At 37.6% G+C, this 17,016-nt stretch overlaps 1 protein-coding gene across 2 annotated transcripts; it reads right to left on the bottom strand.

Annotated features, from left to right (window-relative positions):
* Positions 1 to 1,411: 1,411 nt before the first annotated feature.
* Positions 1,412 to 12,801, bottom strand: LOC127638443 (protein regulator of cytokinesis 1-like). 2 transcript variants are annotated; one of them, XM_052119974.1, is made up of 15 exons: positions 12,663 to 12,801; positions 11,896 to 12,028; positions 11,690 to 11,812; positions 8,584 to 8,817; positions 8,004 to 8,174; positions 6,770 to 6,919; positions 6,539 to 6,686; positions 5,906 to 6,042; positions 5,712 to 5,807; positions 5,470 to 5,616; positions 5,137 to 5,247; positions 3,546 to 3,641; positions 3,295 to 3,453; positions 3,147 to 3,172; positions 1,412 to 1,885 (listed from the first exon to the last, which is right to left on the bottom strand). In XM_052119974.1, the coding sequence occupies exons 1-15, from the start codon at positions 12,671 to 12,673 to the stop codon at positions 1,837 to 1,839; spliced, it is 1,791 nt and encodes a 596-aa protein (XP_051975934.1). In that variant the 5' UTR covers positions 12,674 to 12,801; the 3' UTR covers positions 1,412 to 1,836. The 2 variants fall into 2 exon arrangements, with proteins under 2 accessions (XP_051975934.1, XP_051975935.1); XM_052119975.1 differs by lacking the exon at positions 3,147 to 3,172.
* Between the last annotated feature and the right edge of the window lie 4,215 nt (positions 12,802 to 17,016).

The following is a 17,016-nucleotide window of genomic DNA, read 5'->3' as shown; positions in this document are numbered from 1 at the left end:
TTTCACCAAAATGATTGCTGTAATTATTACGTTAATAATCAATAATAAAATTATCTTTTTTTATTTTATTTTTTACAAAATTATTATTGCAATTACAAATATTATTGAAATTATTTCATAAATTATTTATATTAAATATTTACAAAAATGACATTTGTGGCTTAATAAATATACAAATGTAATTAAAGAGAAATATAAACATTTAAATATAACTTCAATATCTACACTTAAAAAAACGACTGTGACGTCACCAAAGCACAGCGAAGTTATCAGCTGGTTAGACAAGAACCCCTCAATCAAGGGGTAGCCTTCAAGTTTAGCAAAAACATAGCATAACAAGGCTGTACACTGGTGAGGAGACCAGAGGGAAGTCTTTTTGAATGGACTCAAATGAAAAAGTTGCTTCAGTACGCTAAATAAACTGCTTTTGTGAGGAAACAGCCCATCACTTGAAAATGAAAATTCTTTCATCATTTACTCACCCTCATACCATCCCAGATGTGGATGACTTTCTTTCTGCTGCTGAACACAAACCAAGATTTTTAGAAGAATATCTCAGCTCTGTAGGTCCTCACAATGCAAGCGAATGGTGATCAGGCCTCTGTAGCTCCAAAAAGGAGCACACACATGGAGGAGCATAAAAGTCATCTATTTGACTCCAGTGGTTTAATCAATGTCTTCTGAAGCGATTCAGTGAATTTTGGGTGAGAACAGACCAAAATATACCTACTTTTTCACTATAAATCTTGACATCAGCAGTCTCCTTGGCTTCACACTTAATCAAGCTTGAAATCATGATTGTGGCAAGAGATTGCAATGACAAGATATACAGTGAAAAAAGGATGTTACATTTTGGACTGTTCTCACCCAAAACCAGCTGGATCGCTTCAGAAGACATTGATTAAACCACTGGAGTCATATGGATTACTTTTATTCTGATTGAATCTGCTTTTTGAAGCTACAGAGGCCTGATCACCATTCACTTTCATTGTATGGACCTACAGAGCTGAGATATAGAAAATACTCTCTGGGATGGCATGATGAGAGAATTTTCATTTTTGGGTGAACTATCCCTTTAAATCAGATTTTATGGTGGAAAATGTTGCATTAACCTCTCTTGTATGCAGCTGTCTTCAAAATGATTTGTCTTTTGCCCTGTAGTGTCTTTGAAAGGGTTCTGATGTGATTCCTGACGCCCTCGAGTGGCCATAAATGAAAACAACATGTTTATCCTGTCCAGTATCAAAAATCATTTGTTGGAATGAAAGACATGTAACTTAATCATTTAATAGAAAATGCTGGTTCGAATGTCCATTTATACGACATATGACACTTAAGAGATTTAAAAATTCCTCAATAAACAAGCTTCTGTTATTCTAATCAATAAATACCACAATACACAATGTCCCCATGCAAACAAATATTTATTTACAGGTTGCCAACCACTATATAAGCAGCAATATTCAAAGGAGTGATGCCAGTTAAAATAGTGTTGCTGTAAAATTAAAGAAAAAAAATGCTGAAAATCCCTAAATGCATCAAAACTCTTGATTTTAGTGTACAAACGAAAAATAATTTGTATCAGAGTTATAAGATCAGAGTTAACAGTTTTTATAAAAACAGAAAATCATTCATTTATAAAAGAACAGTTAAATAAAGGGGGGAAAAGATCAAGAGAAAAGGGTAAAATGCAGAGCTAAAATATTTACAATTCTGCTACAAATACATGATTATTTACATTCAATATCTAGAAGCTTTTTTTGTCTTCATTGATGTAGGTCACATGTTCGGCCAAGCAGGTTTGCTCCACCAGCATTCAGCGTGTGACGGTGGAGTTCAAAACTCCAGTCTTGACGTTGGATTTAGAGGCACTTGAGAGCTCCCGCTGCAGAAAATATATAAATAAAATGTCATATTTACATGATTTTGACAGGCCACAATTGTTTGCCTAAATAGCTGCAGGGTTCATATTTGTCTTGAATTGGTTTAAAAGGAATATTCAGGGTTTAATAAAAGTTTGTGTCATGTTGATTACCACAAAAAATTATTTCGACTCGTCCCTGCTTTTCTTTAAAAAAGCAAAAATCAAAAGTTACAATGAGACACTTACAATTGAAGTGAAGGGGGAATTTTTTTTTGGAGGGTTCACCTCCAGTGTAAATGCCTCTCTGTAACCTTGATTTTTGAAAAGGAGGGATGAGTTAAAATATTTTTTTTGTGGTTATCAACATTATGCCACAAATTCGGTCCATTGAGCTAAACTTTGTTGCACCCATTATATTCCTTTAATTAAAGAAATATATGTAAATGTATAAGTACCAAGCCCCTTGAAGGACAGAGTGGGAATTTGTTTTCTGAAATAATTTAGTGTCCCATTTAGTATGTAACCATATTCATAGTGAAACAGCTAAATGAAAACTATGGTAATAAAAATCATACTTTTGTGGTTATTATGATTTTACTGGTAATATTTTTGACTGTTGTAAACATGCAGTAGTTTTTGGCAGATATCATGGTTTTACTATACTAATATTGTAGTAACTATGAAAGGTTTGTTAAGTAACAAAACTTATTGCGAGGGAACGCAAAACTTATTGCGAGGGAACGCTAAACATATTGCGAGGGAACGCTAAACATATTGCGAGGGAACGCAAAATTATTGCGAGGGAACGCTAAACATATTGCGAGGGAACGCTAAACATATCGCGAGGGAACGCTAAACATATCGCGAGGGAACGCTAAACATATTGCGAGGGAACGCTAAACATATTGCGAGGGAACGCAAAACTATTTCAGAAAAAAATTTAAATAATCCTCTATAGCGCTCCGTAGTAATAAAAAGTTATTTATATTTTTAGGATGACATACTGAAATCAAAGCCTGTAACCAATAAATCATCATTCTGCTCCTGACCAAAATTGACAGAAAAGACATACTAAGTTTAACTTGTTTCTTTTTGTTAAATAGCAAACTGAATTTTAGCTGTGGAGCGGCTATCAAGCTAACAGTAAAACATCACTTCTTGTCCAATGTCTAACTCCAGAAGCAAGTGTTGTTAGAAGCTGAAAACACACAGATCCTCCATTAGTCATGTTAAAGGCATAAAGGAGTGTTCGAGTTAGTGAACGGTCTTTAGAGTTACAGACCTGGATACTGCAGTGGATTCTGAATCCTACAACAGAAGGCAAAATTAGCACAAAAGGCCAGTCTATCAATCAGTCTATCTGCTGCATCGGTGTCTAGACTGTGAGCTGCAGGTCAGTGAAGATTGATGATGATGGAGGAAGAACTTACCGCAAACTCAGAGTAGGAGGAGGCCACAGATGTGATGGAGTAGTTTCTATTAGGGCTGGCAGTCATAGTGCGCAGCGCTCCACTTAGATGCGAAATATTCTCTTTATTTCTCTCCAGACCACGAGGAGTTCGGCCACGAGCGGGTGTTCGCACAGCCAACTAGCAGAGGAGCAATTTACAATTATATTTATAACAAAAGTAATCATGTAAAATAATGTGACATATCCAGTGATGGATTGAACGTGGCTCACCTTGCTAGTGGAAAGGGGCGGTCTCATAGCAGAGGAGGGGCATGTGGAGTGGCGTGGCGTGTTGGGGGTGGAGCATATACTAGAGGTGGAGTTCAGCTACAGAAACATAGAAGAACTTATAAATAAGCTATTGTTCATACAAGGAAACCCAAAGTATATTTTAGCTTAAAAGGTAGTCCAATAACAACCAGGCCGATTTTTGATATAAAAAAAAATAACAATAGCTGTGTCCCAAATGGACTACAAACTACGCACACCGCCATGTAGTGTATTCATTTTCAAAGTGTAGTATCGTCCTAAATGGACCACTTAATGGCTTTTTGCTACACAGAATCATTCACCGTTTAACAGCTGACAGAAGACACGTTTCAAACACACGTGAGGTGTTGCCACTAGCTTAAGCGCGTTAGCCAATCTCAGTTCAACACTTGTCTCTCAAAGAGCGCACATTTTCACACAGCGTGGGGTGATGGCAAAGCATTCAAATTACATTTGTAAGGTGCTGTCTTCACTGAAGTTTCACTAGTTGCTACATTCTCCATTATTTACAATTGTTTTGTCAGAACAGCATCGCAGCCAAGTAACTCCATCCCTTCCGCTACATACGGCAAGCCGTGAGCTCTATGGCAAGCCGCGAGTGTATGAAGTGTCCAACATTCTGTACTCCATTTTGATTGTTAAAGAAGTGACTCATCCTGGTACACGCAGTACACTTCTGTTGCAAAAAAATTACGTAATTATTACAGAAGTGTGCGGTTTGGGACGAACCTTATGTTTGCTAGGTTCTAGCACCCCTTTGTGTTCCAAAATACACTGATCAGCCACAACATTAACACCACCTGTCTAATATTTTGTAGGTCACCCTTGTGCCGCCAAATCAGCGCCAACCCGCATCTCAGAATAGTATGAGATGATATTCTTCTTACCACAATTGTACAGAGTGGTTATCAGAGTTACCGTAGACTTTGTCAGTTCTGCTGCCACATGATTGGCTGATTAGATAATCGCATGGATGATTGTTGGTGCCTGATGGGCTGGTTTGAGTATTTCTGTAACTGCTGATCTCCTGGGATTTTCACACACAACAGTCACTAGAAGTTACTCCGAATGGTGCCAAAAACAAAAACATCCAGTGAGGGGCAGTTTTGTGATGAAACACCTTGTTGATGAGAGAGTTCAACAGAGAATGGCCAGACAAATTACGCTAACGTAACTGTAGGTTGGTATGAAACAAGAATTCTGGCGGATCAAAAATGCTTGTTGTCATGTTGTGTTTTAACACATTGTCACAGTGTATGCAGAGAACACAATGTTCATTGCTGGCATGACTACTGAATGCATTTGTTCTGAAATTGATTAATTGACGATGAATAAGCTCACTCGATCAAATTGTCATCAGTGATTAATTAATTAGCGATTAAACATTTAAGTAAAAATAATTGACAATTGAATTAAATTTTTTTTTTTTTCATCATTAAATTACACTTTTACATCATATATTTATATCACCATTATATCTGCCACGGACCATGGCCTGTGAGAAAACCATATTGGTCGACCAATAATACACGTATTAGAACGCATTTAGTACCTTGCGCATTTTGCCTGGTGTCGGGGTTGCTGCAAGTCTTCTCTTGGTGGGGGTTTTGATAACGGTGCCATACAGCAAATCTGCCTCTGTCTGTTTTATTTTCTTCATTTGCTGCACAGTACAAAAGCAACCATGTCAACAAATCAATACGCCAAACGCATTTATACTAACTGAGGGACAAGTAAAAATGATCACAGATTTTATGGTTTCTCTATGATCTTAAATTGTATTTAAAGTGGAAATTTACTTAATAATGAATAATGAATAATGGAGATAAAATGGACAATTTCAGAAACACGTGAGAGGAAATGAGCTATTCAGAACTGTTCATACCCGTTCCTGCTTCTCTCTCTCTTTCTCTATATGGTGTTGATTCCACTGGTCTTCAACATACTGCATGAACAGCTGTCCGTTCATGCGGAACTCTTTACCGTGCGCCGCTTCCCATTGGTCAATCTGAGCCTTCAGTCTCTTCTCCAGCTGACCAATCAAACAAAATAAAGACCAACAAATTAGCATACAAGACTTTCCATTCAACAACACATCAGGTTTTGTATTTGAAGCTCAGATCAAACCTTCGGCAAACTCTTCTGCAGGTCCCCTCTCTGTTTCTCCTCTTTCAACAGGTTTCCTCCTCTGTTGTTAAAGCGAGATGGGTCTGTGGCTTTTTTCTGATGAAATAAGAGTGGTAAAAGTCATCATCTGAATATTGCTTTGAATTTGACAACTTATTAAATGTTTATTTTGGATCCTCCCTGAGATTTCTCACCTCTAGCTCCTGATACAGAGTCCAGTTGCTGCTCCAGGTTAAAATGGCGTCGTACAGCTCGCCGTGTTCCGTATAATCCCGTTTCAAACGTTCCAATTCCAGCTCGTGTTCATGCAACACCTCCTCGTCCAGATCATCTGAAAAGCACAAAACAACAAATTAAAAAATAGAAATATAAAGAAATAGCTTCTGTATTTTTAAAGTCTATGAATGAATCCCAAATTCATTAGAATTTGTGCATCCCAAATTAAAAACATAAAAAAGTGATCTATAGTATGCATCCACAAACGCATTTTTCCCACCCTTTTAGACCAATGAATTTTCCAGTGATTTGTGATTACTAGATATAGACTATTAACATTTATTTTATAGTGATTGCACTCATAAAGAGCCATGTCTAGCTGATGAAATATTGTAGAGCTGAATATAACTTAAAAAAAAAAAAACTACTTTAATTGTTTTTATGGTTCTTTTATGTCATTTTTGGAGCTTGACAGTAACGAACATGACTAACACACAGTATCGGATTTGGATCGGGCTCGTCGGACTGATACCCGATCCGTCTAAAACTTCAGTGTCGGAGCCAATACCAATCCAGGTATCGGACCGGTGCATCCCTGTTATTAAGCATACCAATGTAGTATGGTGTGAAGGCTTGCCGCTGCTCCCGACTGTAGTAACATTTCTCCCAAAACTTTACAATCTCCACTCTTATCTTCTGAATGACACACTCAATGTTTTTCGTTTTCAGATCCTCCAAGCGTTGGCGCTCCACCTGCAGCTGTGACACAGAGAAAGACAGATTGTGGGTGTTTTAGAAATTCTACAACATGATCTATATTAGTGACAGGTGTGTGTACTCACTGCATTCAAATGGCTCTTTATGCTGGTGTGTGTGTGTCGCATGATGGTCTCTCTCTCTTCGACAGAAACCTGCAACATCTCCCACAACTCCTCGATACGACCACGAACAGAAACACACAGCGCTTCACTCTCATCTTTACGAGTTTCCAGCTAAAACAAACAAAAACACACCTTTAACCAGTGCTCAGTAAACCAGGGTAAACTCACGGTTAACGGACAGCACACCAAACATCAGCAACAAAAGTGAATGCATTTGACAGACTTGAGAAAGCATTTACAAGAAAACAGCTTTACAAGTATTTAAATTCAGCACACAGATAAATGGTCTACTTTATTGGTGTTTTTTTGGGAGATTGGCAGCAGATGGAAAAAGTCATACAGGTTAGAGATTTTTGCATGAACTATTATTTTAAAAGAATAGTTCACACAAAATTAAACTTCTCATTATTTACTCACCCTCATGTCATCTCAGATATTTATGACTTTCTTCTGCTGAACACAAATGAAAATTGCTTAGTAAGTATACTAAGTAAATGATGGCTAGAAGCTCCAAAAAGCACATAAAAGGAGCATACAAATAATCCATACGACTCCTGTGGTTAAATCCATATCTTCTGAAGCGATCAAATAACTTTTGGATGAGAACAAACCAAAATATAACTCATTTATTACTGAACATCTTGCTATCGCAGTCTCTTAGCATGATCATGATTTCAAACCTGATTATACTTCCTATTATTTGATGCATGTGCAGAGTGCTAGATAGCACTAGAAAGTGTAATCAAGCTTGAAATCATGAGACTCATCATCAATGAGACGGTCAAGATTTATAGTGAAAAAGGAGTTCAGTCTATTCTCACCCATAACCAATTGAATCACATCAGAAGACATGGATTAAATCACTGGAGTTGTATGGGTTACTTTTATGCATGCATTTATGCTTTTTGGAGCTTTAGGTCACCATTCATTTGCATTGTATGGCCCTACAGAGTGGAGATATTCTTCTAAAAAATGTAATTTGTTTTCAGCAGAAGAAATAAAGACATACACATCTGGATTAGCATCAGGGTGAGCAAATGATTAGAGAATTTACATTTTGGGGTGAACTATCCCTTTAAGCTAAAGACAAACAGCAGGGTTGACCCCTTCGTCAAGAGTGAGACAGCAAGGTTTGATCCAGCACAGAAAGATAAATCTCTTAAAGGACGTTTGTGAGGAATATATGTGTGCGTACCTGCAACAGTAACACTTTGAGTGAGCTGATGTTTTTTGTAGAAAGGCAGAAGGCCTCTTCATCCTCACATACAGCATCTCTCTCGAAGGTGCTGTCAGGAAGCTGCTCCAGATCTTCCATTAGTACAGTGATTTGACGCTTTATTTCCACAAACTCTGCATGCCGACGCTCCTGTAAACAAACATATAAACATTTAATAGGATAAATAATTAAAATAATTTCCAAATACATTTATTTCTGACTTGATAATTGTCTGCCATTCACTCTGCGCATGCGTCAAGCATGTGTCATTATCGTGCCAAAGAGACTGCTGATGTCAATATTTACAGTGAAAAAGGAGTTATAATTTGGTCTATTTCTCACCCAAATCCAAAACTATCATTACACTTCAGAAGACATGGATTAAACCACTTGAGATTTATGGATAACCATTATACTGGCTTTATATCCTTCATGTTTCATGCCCCTTCTTTTTTGGGTAAACTGTTATTTTAATGAGATCATGTGACAAATAACATACCACTGTCTAAACGGTAGCATACAGTTTCAAATAGCAGGTTGTTGTTGCAGTGTTATATACCTTCTCCTGGTTGCGGTTGGCGATGTGCTGCCTGTAGTTCTGCAGCTCCTGTTGTGACGGCACTCCGTCGGGGTGGATGGGGTAGAGGTCTTCACACAGAATGTCACACAGATCTTGATCCTGCTGAATCAGAGACTTGAGCTCGCTCTGACGAGAACTCTTCTCTTTCAGCATAATCTTCACCTGTGTACGGAGGTCCTTCTCAAACTGCAGCATTGTGAGGCCGTGCTCCTCCTACCAAAACACAAAAAGCCCAAAAACTGGTTATTAATATCTTTAAGAAGAGCCAGACGTTTGACCAGAAACTTACTGATAACACACACATTTTTGTATTGTTCTTGTACATACTGAATACATCAATCAAACATTTACAGTGTAGGTTGGGAAAAAGTATGTGAACCCATAGGACAATTATGTCAACAAAAGCTAAGTAGAGTCAGGAGTTGGCACAACTGGTATCCAATTAATGAAACGAGATTGCAGGTGTGGGTTAGAGCTAATTAGACTTATAAAAAGCACTCAAACATTTTGAGGTCACAAAATGCATTTGCTTGACCATGCCTCGCCCAAAAAAATAAAAAACGATCTCAGAAGACCTACAATCCAGAATTGTTGCTTTGCATAAAGCTGGAAAGGGTTACAAAGTTATCTCGAAGGGTTTAGATATTTAGTACTGTAGCTACTCTCACTAGAAGTGGCCATCCAGCCAAGATGACCCAATGGGCACACTGCTATGCAGAATGCTCAATGAGGTAAAAAGAACCCAAGAATGACAGCAAAAGACTTGAAGAAATCATTGGAACTGGCTAATATCTCTGTTCGTGAGTGTACTATACAGAAAACATTAAACAGGTATGGTGTTCATGACAGGACACAACAAAGGAAGCCACTGCTTTCCACCAAAAACATTTCTGTGTGCATGAAATTTGGCAAAGACCACCTTGACACTCCACAATGCTAATGGTAAAATGTGAACTGATGTGGACTGACGAAACCAAGGTTAAATTTTTTGGTTAGAACACGCAGCACTATGTATGGCTTAAAAAGGGCACAGAATAACAACATGAAAACATAATCCCAACGGTGAAGTACGATGGAGGGAGCAACATGATTTGGGGCTGCTTTGGGGCCTGGACCACTTGCCATTATCAAGGGAAAAATGAATTACCAAGTTTAACAAGATATCGTACAGGATAATGTCTGGGTGGCTTTGCACCAGCTGAAGCTCAGTAGAAGTTGGGTGAAGCAGCAGGACAATTAACCTAAACATCGAAGTAAATCTACTACACAATGGCTTAAAAAAGTTAAATCCAGCTTTTGGAGTGGCCCAGTCGGAGCCCAGACCTTAACCCAATAAAGATGCTCTGGAATGACCACAAGAGAGCCATTCACACCAGACATCCTAAGAACATGGCTGAGCTGAAGCAGTTCTGTAAGAACAGTCCAAAATTCCTTCTGAACGTTGTACTGGTCTAATCTGCCGCTACTGGAAATGCTTGGTTGAGGTTATTGCTGCCAATGTTTAATGAGATGTGTTCAATAATGACACGAAAGAGTGTAATTGTTTGTGTGTTGTTATCTTAAGCACCATCGTTTTTGTCTATAGATGTGACTTTGATGAAGATGAAATCACATTTTATGACAAATTAATGGAGAGAAACAGCCAATTACAAAGGGTTCACATACTATTTCTTGCCACTTTATTTGAGCCAACATATTTTCTTAATACATTTCAGAATATTCTATTCAAGGTCTGATCTAGATATGGATTTAGACACTGTAGTGACCATTTTAATGAATAAATTAAATTGAAGAATTTGATAAAAATTTATACTGATGACGGGAGAGTCGAACCACTCTGTAAAGTCTTCTCCAGCACATCCCAAAGACTTTCATTGGGGTTACGGTCAGGACTCTGTGGTGGTCAATTAATGTGTGAAAATGATTCCTCATGATCCCTGAACCACTCTAGAAGCTTATAAAGTGGGCACAATGCATGAATGGAGCATCGTTTCATGGGCTTTCCTTCTTACCCTGACGCACCCATCGCTTTGGAGTAGGGTAAATCGGGACTCATCAGACCACATTACCTTTTTCCATTACTCCACAGTCCAATCTTTATGCTCCCTAGTTAATTGAAGTAATTTTTTCCCTATAAGCCTCACCAACAAGTGGCCACCAACAGCTGTTTAGTCTCAATCCTGCAAGTTCTCGTCACAAGGCAACATAGCCATGAGTCCTACTGTCGATTTTTTACGATGTGACTTCAAGCATTTTAGTGATCTCCGATCACAATCCTTCAATATTTTTTTACAACCATATTTCTTCCACGAAGGTGATGGTTCACCACTATCCTTCCAGGTTTTAATAATGCGTTGGGACAGTTCTTAACCCAATAGACCTTTTTCACAGTCTGAGATGACGTGTTTCCGCCTTTAGCAGCGTAAATCTTTTTTAAAATATTGAGTGCAAGTTTATAACATTATTTTTTGTTATATTACCCTGGAATTAGCTGCGAGGGGGTTTCGATTACAGCTGCTGAGTGACAGTAAATTTCGCGTCTTAATCCATCGCTCTCCATTTTGTTTTTTATTCTGGAATGTCATTCAAATGTAATGGTGGACTTTTTCTTTTGCACTTGGAGCAAATGGTAAGTGGAAATAATATTTGCTGTGGTCTCCCACTCACTACTGTCAAAGTTTACCCTGCAATCATTTACTTCCATGTTCCAAAACCCGGAGGTCAATTCCAGTGATTTCAGCAATCTCATTAGATGTTTTCTTTGCTTGATGCAGGCCAATAATTTGCCCCTTCTGAAACACAGTAACATCTTTTCCACGACCACAGGATACGTCTTCTGACATGGTTGTTAAGAAACGACAAGCTACACACTGCATCAGTTACAGTTAAAAGAATGGTTGCCAGCTGAAACATATTGATCACTGCAATCATGATCCAACCATATGCTCTTAAGTATCTGCTTATTTAAATCTTTAAATAAGCATATTCAAAAATTGCAACTTTTTTGTTTGAAATGTAATGTACAAATTCCTCATTCTACTCTATTTCACCAAACCCCTGTATAGACGCTGTAGGACAGACTCACCTGACATTCAGGCACCTGAAGCTCTTCACACAAGCTGGCCATTTCTTTCCTGCAGGCCTCAATACTGGTCATCAAGCGCTTCTTCAGCCCCTCCTCCTCTGCGATCATCATGTCCAGCAAGTTCTAATGTCAGGATGTGACATTCATGTTAGAACCCTGAATATCGGAGTCTGCAGTCAGTGAGAAACATACAGAATGGAACAGACCTTGATGTGCATGTGAGCGGCATCAGTGCGCTGTAGTCTCTGGTCTTCTGGGATGCCGATCTCCTCCCAAATATCCCTCAGCTGATTGAGAGCCTTGTTCAAACATGATACAGACTCTGCTGCATGGATCTCACTGCATTAACACATACACATATACAGTACAGTCATATACACATAGTGACATCACTGACACCTGTACAGATGAGCTCAGATCATTAATCTGGGGAGTAAACAATTGTTTTTTCCTGTTCTAATGCAGCACTGAACCTAGTTTGTGTGTGTTGGCAGGATCTTTTTGGTTTAATTTAAACGGTTAGATGCTCAGCAGTGCAAAAACACCATATATATATATATATATATATATATATATATATATATATATATATATATATATAATTATTTATTTTATTAAAGCTCACTATGAAATCAGAAGCATTCCTAATGTCTATTTGGCTGAAAACAATAATAACAGTTATTAAAAATGAGTGCATTATTTAAATAAATATTAAATTTATTTTCAATAACATAATTAATGATAATGAAACTGTCACTGTCTCTTTAGCTCAGATGCTAACGCTAAATTCAGCCAAAATATTTAAATTGAAAAAATAAATAATAAAAACATCGATTATTTCCACAATATAATTATAACAACGCATTCATTGTGTTTCGCCCTGAAATTGAACCCATCCGTTCACATCCATTTATATACGCATCTATAAACACTCACTCAAACTCTTTTCAAACTATCTTTCTCTCTGTCTTACCTTTTCCTCATTCTGTCCTTGCGCAGCAGATCTCAAGTGAGATTTAAACGATTGCTAAAAACAGTTTCGACACTTTTAAAGTTTATTTCACTCGTTATTACACGATCTTTCTGAGCTTCTGACGTTTCTCCCTCAAAATTCAAACGCCGCACTGAAAGTTCTCTGGCTTCTGATTGGCTGGGAAAACAAGCCAAGAAAGCACATTGTGAACGTTGATAGGTTGGTGGACGTCACAGCAACCGTTCCTGCGAATGGCCCGCTGCATTGGCTAGTTTAACTAGCTGTACTGACGAATGGGATGACGGTTCGAAAATTCTTCTCAGCCAATCAGCAGTCGTCTTGCAGGATCTTTAATCAACAGATCTGAATATAATCAAATCTTGTTTGATTTTTATATTTTTCAGTAAAGCCTGACAATGAAATTACAATTCTTAGCATTTAAAATAATGTTTATTTAAAACACTTTTCATCACTATGTAACGAGTTTCTTTTTTGGTTTAAAAATTGTATTCGAACAGTCCGGGTTCAATACAAATGAAATATTATCCAAAAAAAAAATATTTTGACTGGACCCTCCTTTTCTTAAAAAAAAATTAAAATAAAGCAAAAATCTGGGTTACAGTAGCTGGGTTTTCAGCCAACAATTTTTATGCACATTTTGAAATTGCACATGAGATATCCTAAATGGAAATATTTGATATGCGAATAAACTTTCTAAATTCGCTTAAAAATTAATGTGCAAGGAGGAGGAGGGTTTTCTAGAGTTTCACATTAGTTCAAATGCGCATCAAGGTGATGGAAACGGTTTATTCGCAAAACGATGACGCATTTTAACCATGCGTGCACGTGTTATGAGTGTGCGATAGCTTGATGTGACTAGCCCACAATTATTTGAACATAGCCTTTGTCGTTTGGAAGTGTTTAACCAACACACAATGTGGATAATTCGTATGATATCGTGCGACTGCTCTCATTTCAATACTTTCACTACCATTCGAAATAGCCAACTCGTCAATTATGTACGACTTTTAATTTGTTCCAAGCAAATAAAACTGTCCCCAAAGCAGGGAGAGGTCATTCAGCTGCTCCATCATGACGAGGTGGCTTCCTCATGATAATGTGCATTTCCTAGTGGATGGAAACACGCAACAATTCGTATTTTCTTAAGTCTAATGCTCTTAAGAAATGCTATTAGGATGCTAATGCTAAGAAATGCGCTTAAAAAATGCTTTTAGGATGGAAACCCAGCAAGTGTGAAGCACTTCTGTAAACATACTCACTGTAAACAGTATGCGTGTTAACATGTTTTTAAATGCTTACTTACATTTTCTGTGTAAAGTTATGCTGCCTTTATGTGCTAGCCTATAAGATTTATCCTACTTCCCACTTCTGAAATGGTACAGTAAGTAAATACAAGTATGTCATATTCAAGTGTTTGATGGCTGGTTCATTCATACAAATTTCTTGAGGAACTTTTATTTTGACACCATAATACATATCACTCAGTTAGCTTGATAATGGAATTTTGGTTGAATACGAGCTAATTTTATGGTGTAAAACTGTACAATATGCATCAAATGGTTGCTGATATACATAAATGAACATGACTGAAACAGCAAGCGCTAACAATTAGCTGTATTTAGAAAAATGAACAAAACCTGTCATTCGTCAATTAGTGGCCAACCCGCTCTACCACCCGAGCTACAGCCGACCCAATAGTTTACATATATTTTTATGATGCTACATGTCAGCAAAGCTCCAGAGTACTGATAAAGTGAAACTAAGTTTTAGTACACAACATTTATGTGAAAAGTGCCAAAAATATAGATATTGGAAAATGTTCATAAAACTAAAATTATTGATGCACAATAAATGATACACCAATTAAAGTCATTATACTCTCTTAAAACTTGTTTCCTAAGCTGATTATTCTTTATCATATTAAGTCTGATCTACAGAAATCCTAAACAAATATGAAAACTCCATTAAAGACAGAAGAATTGTTTATTCATTCATTCATTCATTCATTCATTGAGCTAAGGACCTCTACATTCATTTATGGATCTTAATCACTTAATGAATTTATTTATACATTCATAAAGTTGAGGAATAATGAATTCATGTAGCAGAGGACTTTCAGCCGCTGTGGGACATGAGCTCCTCTAGGGCTCTCTCTTTGTGGTTCTCATGCACCAGCAGAACTTCTTTAATGGTGCTTTGCTGGAAACCCATCTCACAGAATGGAGACAGCAAAAACAGGAACTCTGCAGCCTGAAGCAAACACAAAACATCAGACAACACAGCACATTACAACGAAGTTGGTGGAGTGTTTGGTGGCTAAATGCTGATTGGTGGTGTCTCTTTTAGGTCTCACTTTGCTCTCACAGTCCTGGACCATGTCCAGGGCTTCTTCCACCTGAGTCTTCTCATACCCCCAACTGACACAGATGGTCACATGATGTCAGGTAACTCAAAATCTGGAGGAGATTTTGGTTACACATTTACTCATTGGTTACTCAGGTTACACATGTAACCTCGGTTCCCTGAGATGTATGAGACATTGCAAAAATGCTTTTGGATAATTCCTTCTCCAGCTACCTAATTGAAGCCTTTAAATAGGCCAACTGGGCGTCTAAAAAGGTGGGGCACAAACCCCATTGTCAATCATAGGACTGGTGGTGTTATACAAGGGCTTCAATTAGGTAGCCGGAGAAGGAATTCCCCAAAAGCATTTACCGCAATGCCAAGTGATCCAGTGTATAGTGTATATCCATTGTGTAACAGTTTCAAGCAGATCTCGCTCTTCCTGACTCAAAGCGCACAGAAGATCTGCATGAGCATCCTGCAGAAGTTTGTGGATGCATATCCTATCATACACCCACACACACACACATTCAGCTTAACAACCTTTGAGTGAGTCATTTGGAGTGATTCATTAGAAGAACCGGCTCATAAGAGTCATTTATCCAATGAATCCTGAATCAAAGTGACAACTTGCAAGTTAGTGAGTCTTTGGAGCGATACATTAAAAGAAGAGACTCATAAGAGTCAATTATCTGACAAATCCTGATTCAAGGTGATAACTTGCAAGTTAGTGAGTTGTTAGAGTATTTATACATTAAGTCACTGTTGTTGTCAGCAGAGCCATATAGAGAGAGAGTTGCGACAACGGAAGTTCTAAATGCTTGATCGTCACGTGATTCACGTAGACTTCAGATAGTTCCAGGAAGTGCTTTGGCGGGCATTTCAAACTGTTAGAGTAGAGTGACAGAACTGCGATTTCTAGTAATTAGTAGTCAATAAATGCATTTATTTTATATATTTATGTAACACACCGACATATGTATGTAGCATGAGTATGTTGTTACAGCGATGTTGTTTTTTTAAAGATCAAATCAGCTAATATTTGAGGATTAGTGTTCGCGTACCGTTATTTGCCTCAACTTATTTCAGGCTAGGTTTCTGTTGCCTTTTTATGTTAAAACGATGGATGAAACTGAATCAAGAGAACAGATTTTACAATTAATAGGGTGTTCGTTACTAACTTTATCCAGCTCCAATCCTTGCCTAATCTGTTAGTTATCCGATAACATCCCTTATCTCCTAATTTAATGAGTAATACTCAACTATAAGGTTTTAATTTACAAGTTATTTTTATTTAGATGTACTGATAATATACAGAATAAGATAATATTATTCTTTAAACGTCTCACCTTTTAAAAGTGTGTCGCAAACGGTTTGTTCTGCTGCATCTCTACGGCGCGGCATGTGTTTGCTGCTACTTCCGGGAACTATTGAGAGGCTCCACGAGCCACCATTGCTGTAAAAAAAACGTTCCAATGGAGTCAATGGAGATGTCGCAACTCTCTCTCTATATGGCTCTGGTTGTCAGTAAAGCTGTCATTCAATAAATACAGATTGTTACAGCAGTTAAGGCCAATAACTGTAGATTTAGAAAAGAAGCATCACCATTGGGACACATCAAGATGCTCTTGAGGGTGAACTTCACCGTCAGTCACCTCATCCCAGTCACTCTCTTGGTTTGCAGTAGGTAGCGGCTCAAATAAATATGGACTGACTCCTTTGGTGAAATTTAGCTGCTGTTGACAGTCCTTCTTTCTCGTCCTCCTCAATAAAAAGTTATTTTATTATTATTTTCAATAAAAGCGATTAATTTATCTGACAAACAAAGTCAAAGTGATAACTACTTACAAGTTACTGAGTTTTTTCAGAGGTGGGTATTAACATGCTACATTTACCTTGTTACATTTGCTTGAGTAACTATTTAGAAAAAAAGTACTTTTATGAGTATAGTTAATGATGGGTAGTTCTCACTATTACATTTCTAATAATT

Source organism: Xyrauchen texanus, chromosome 46, assembly GCF_025860055.1.
Source record: "Xyrauchen texanus isolate HMW12.3.18 chromosome 46, RBS_HiC_50CHRs, whole genome shotgun sequence".
Taxonomy (NCBI): domain Eukaryota; kingdom Metazoa; phylum Chordata; class Actinopteri; order Cypriniformes; family Catostomidae; genus Xyrauchen; species Xyrauchen texanus.
Note: the sequence above shows the minus strand (reverse complement) of the source record. Positions and strands in the feature narration are given on the sequence as shown.

Coding starts and splice junctions, on each gene's coding strand:
- LOC127638443 (XM_052119974.1), bottom strand. Junction 11,813..11,895: donor CCGCTCACATGCACATCAAG/GTCTGTTCCATT, acceptor TCCTGACATTAG/AACTTGCTGGACATGATGAT. Junction 3,454..3,545: donor CGCCCCTTTCCACTAGCAAG/GTGAGCCACGTT, acceptor CTCCTCTGCTAG/TTGGCTGTGCGAACACCCGC.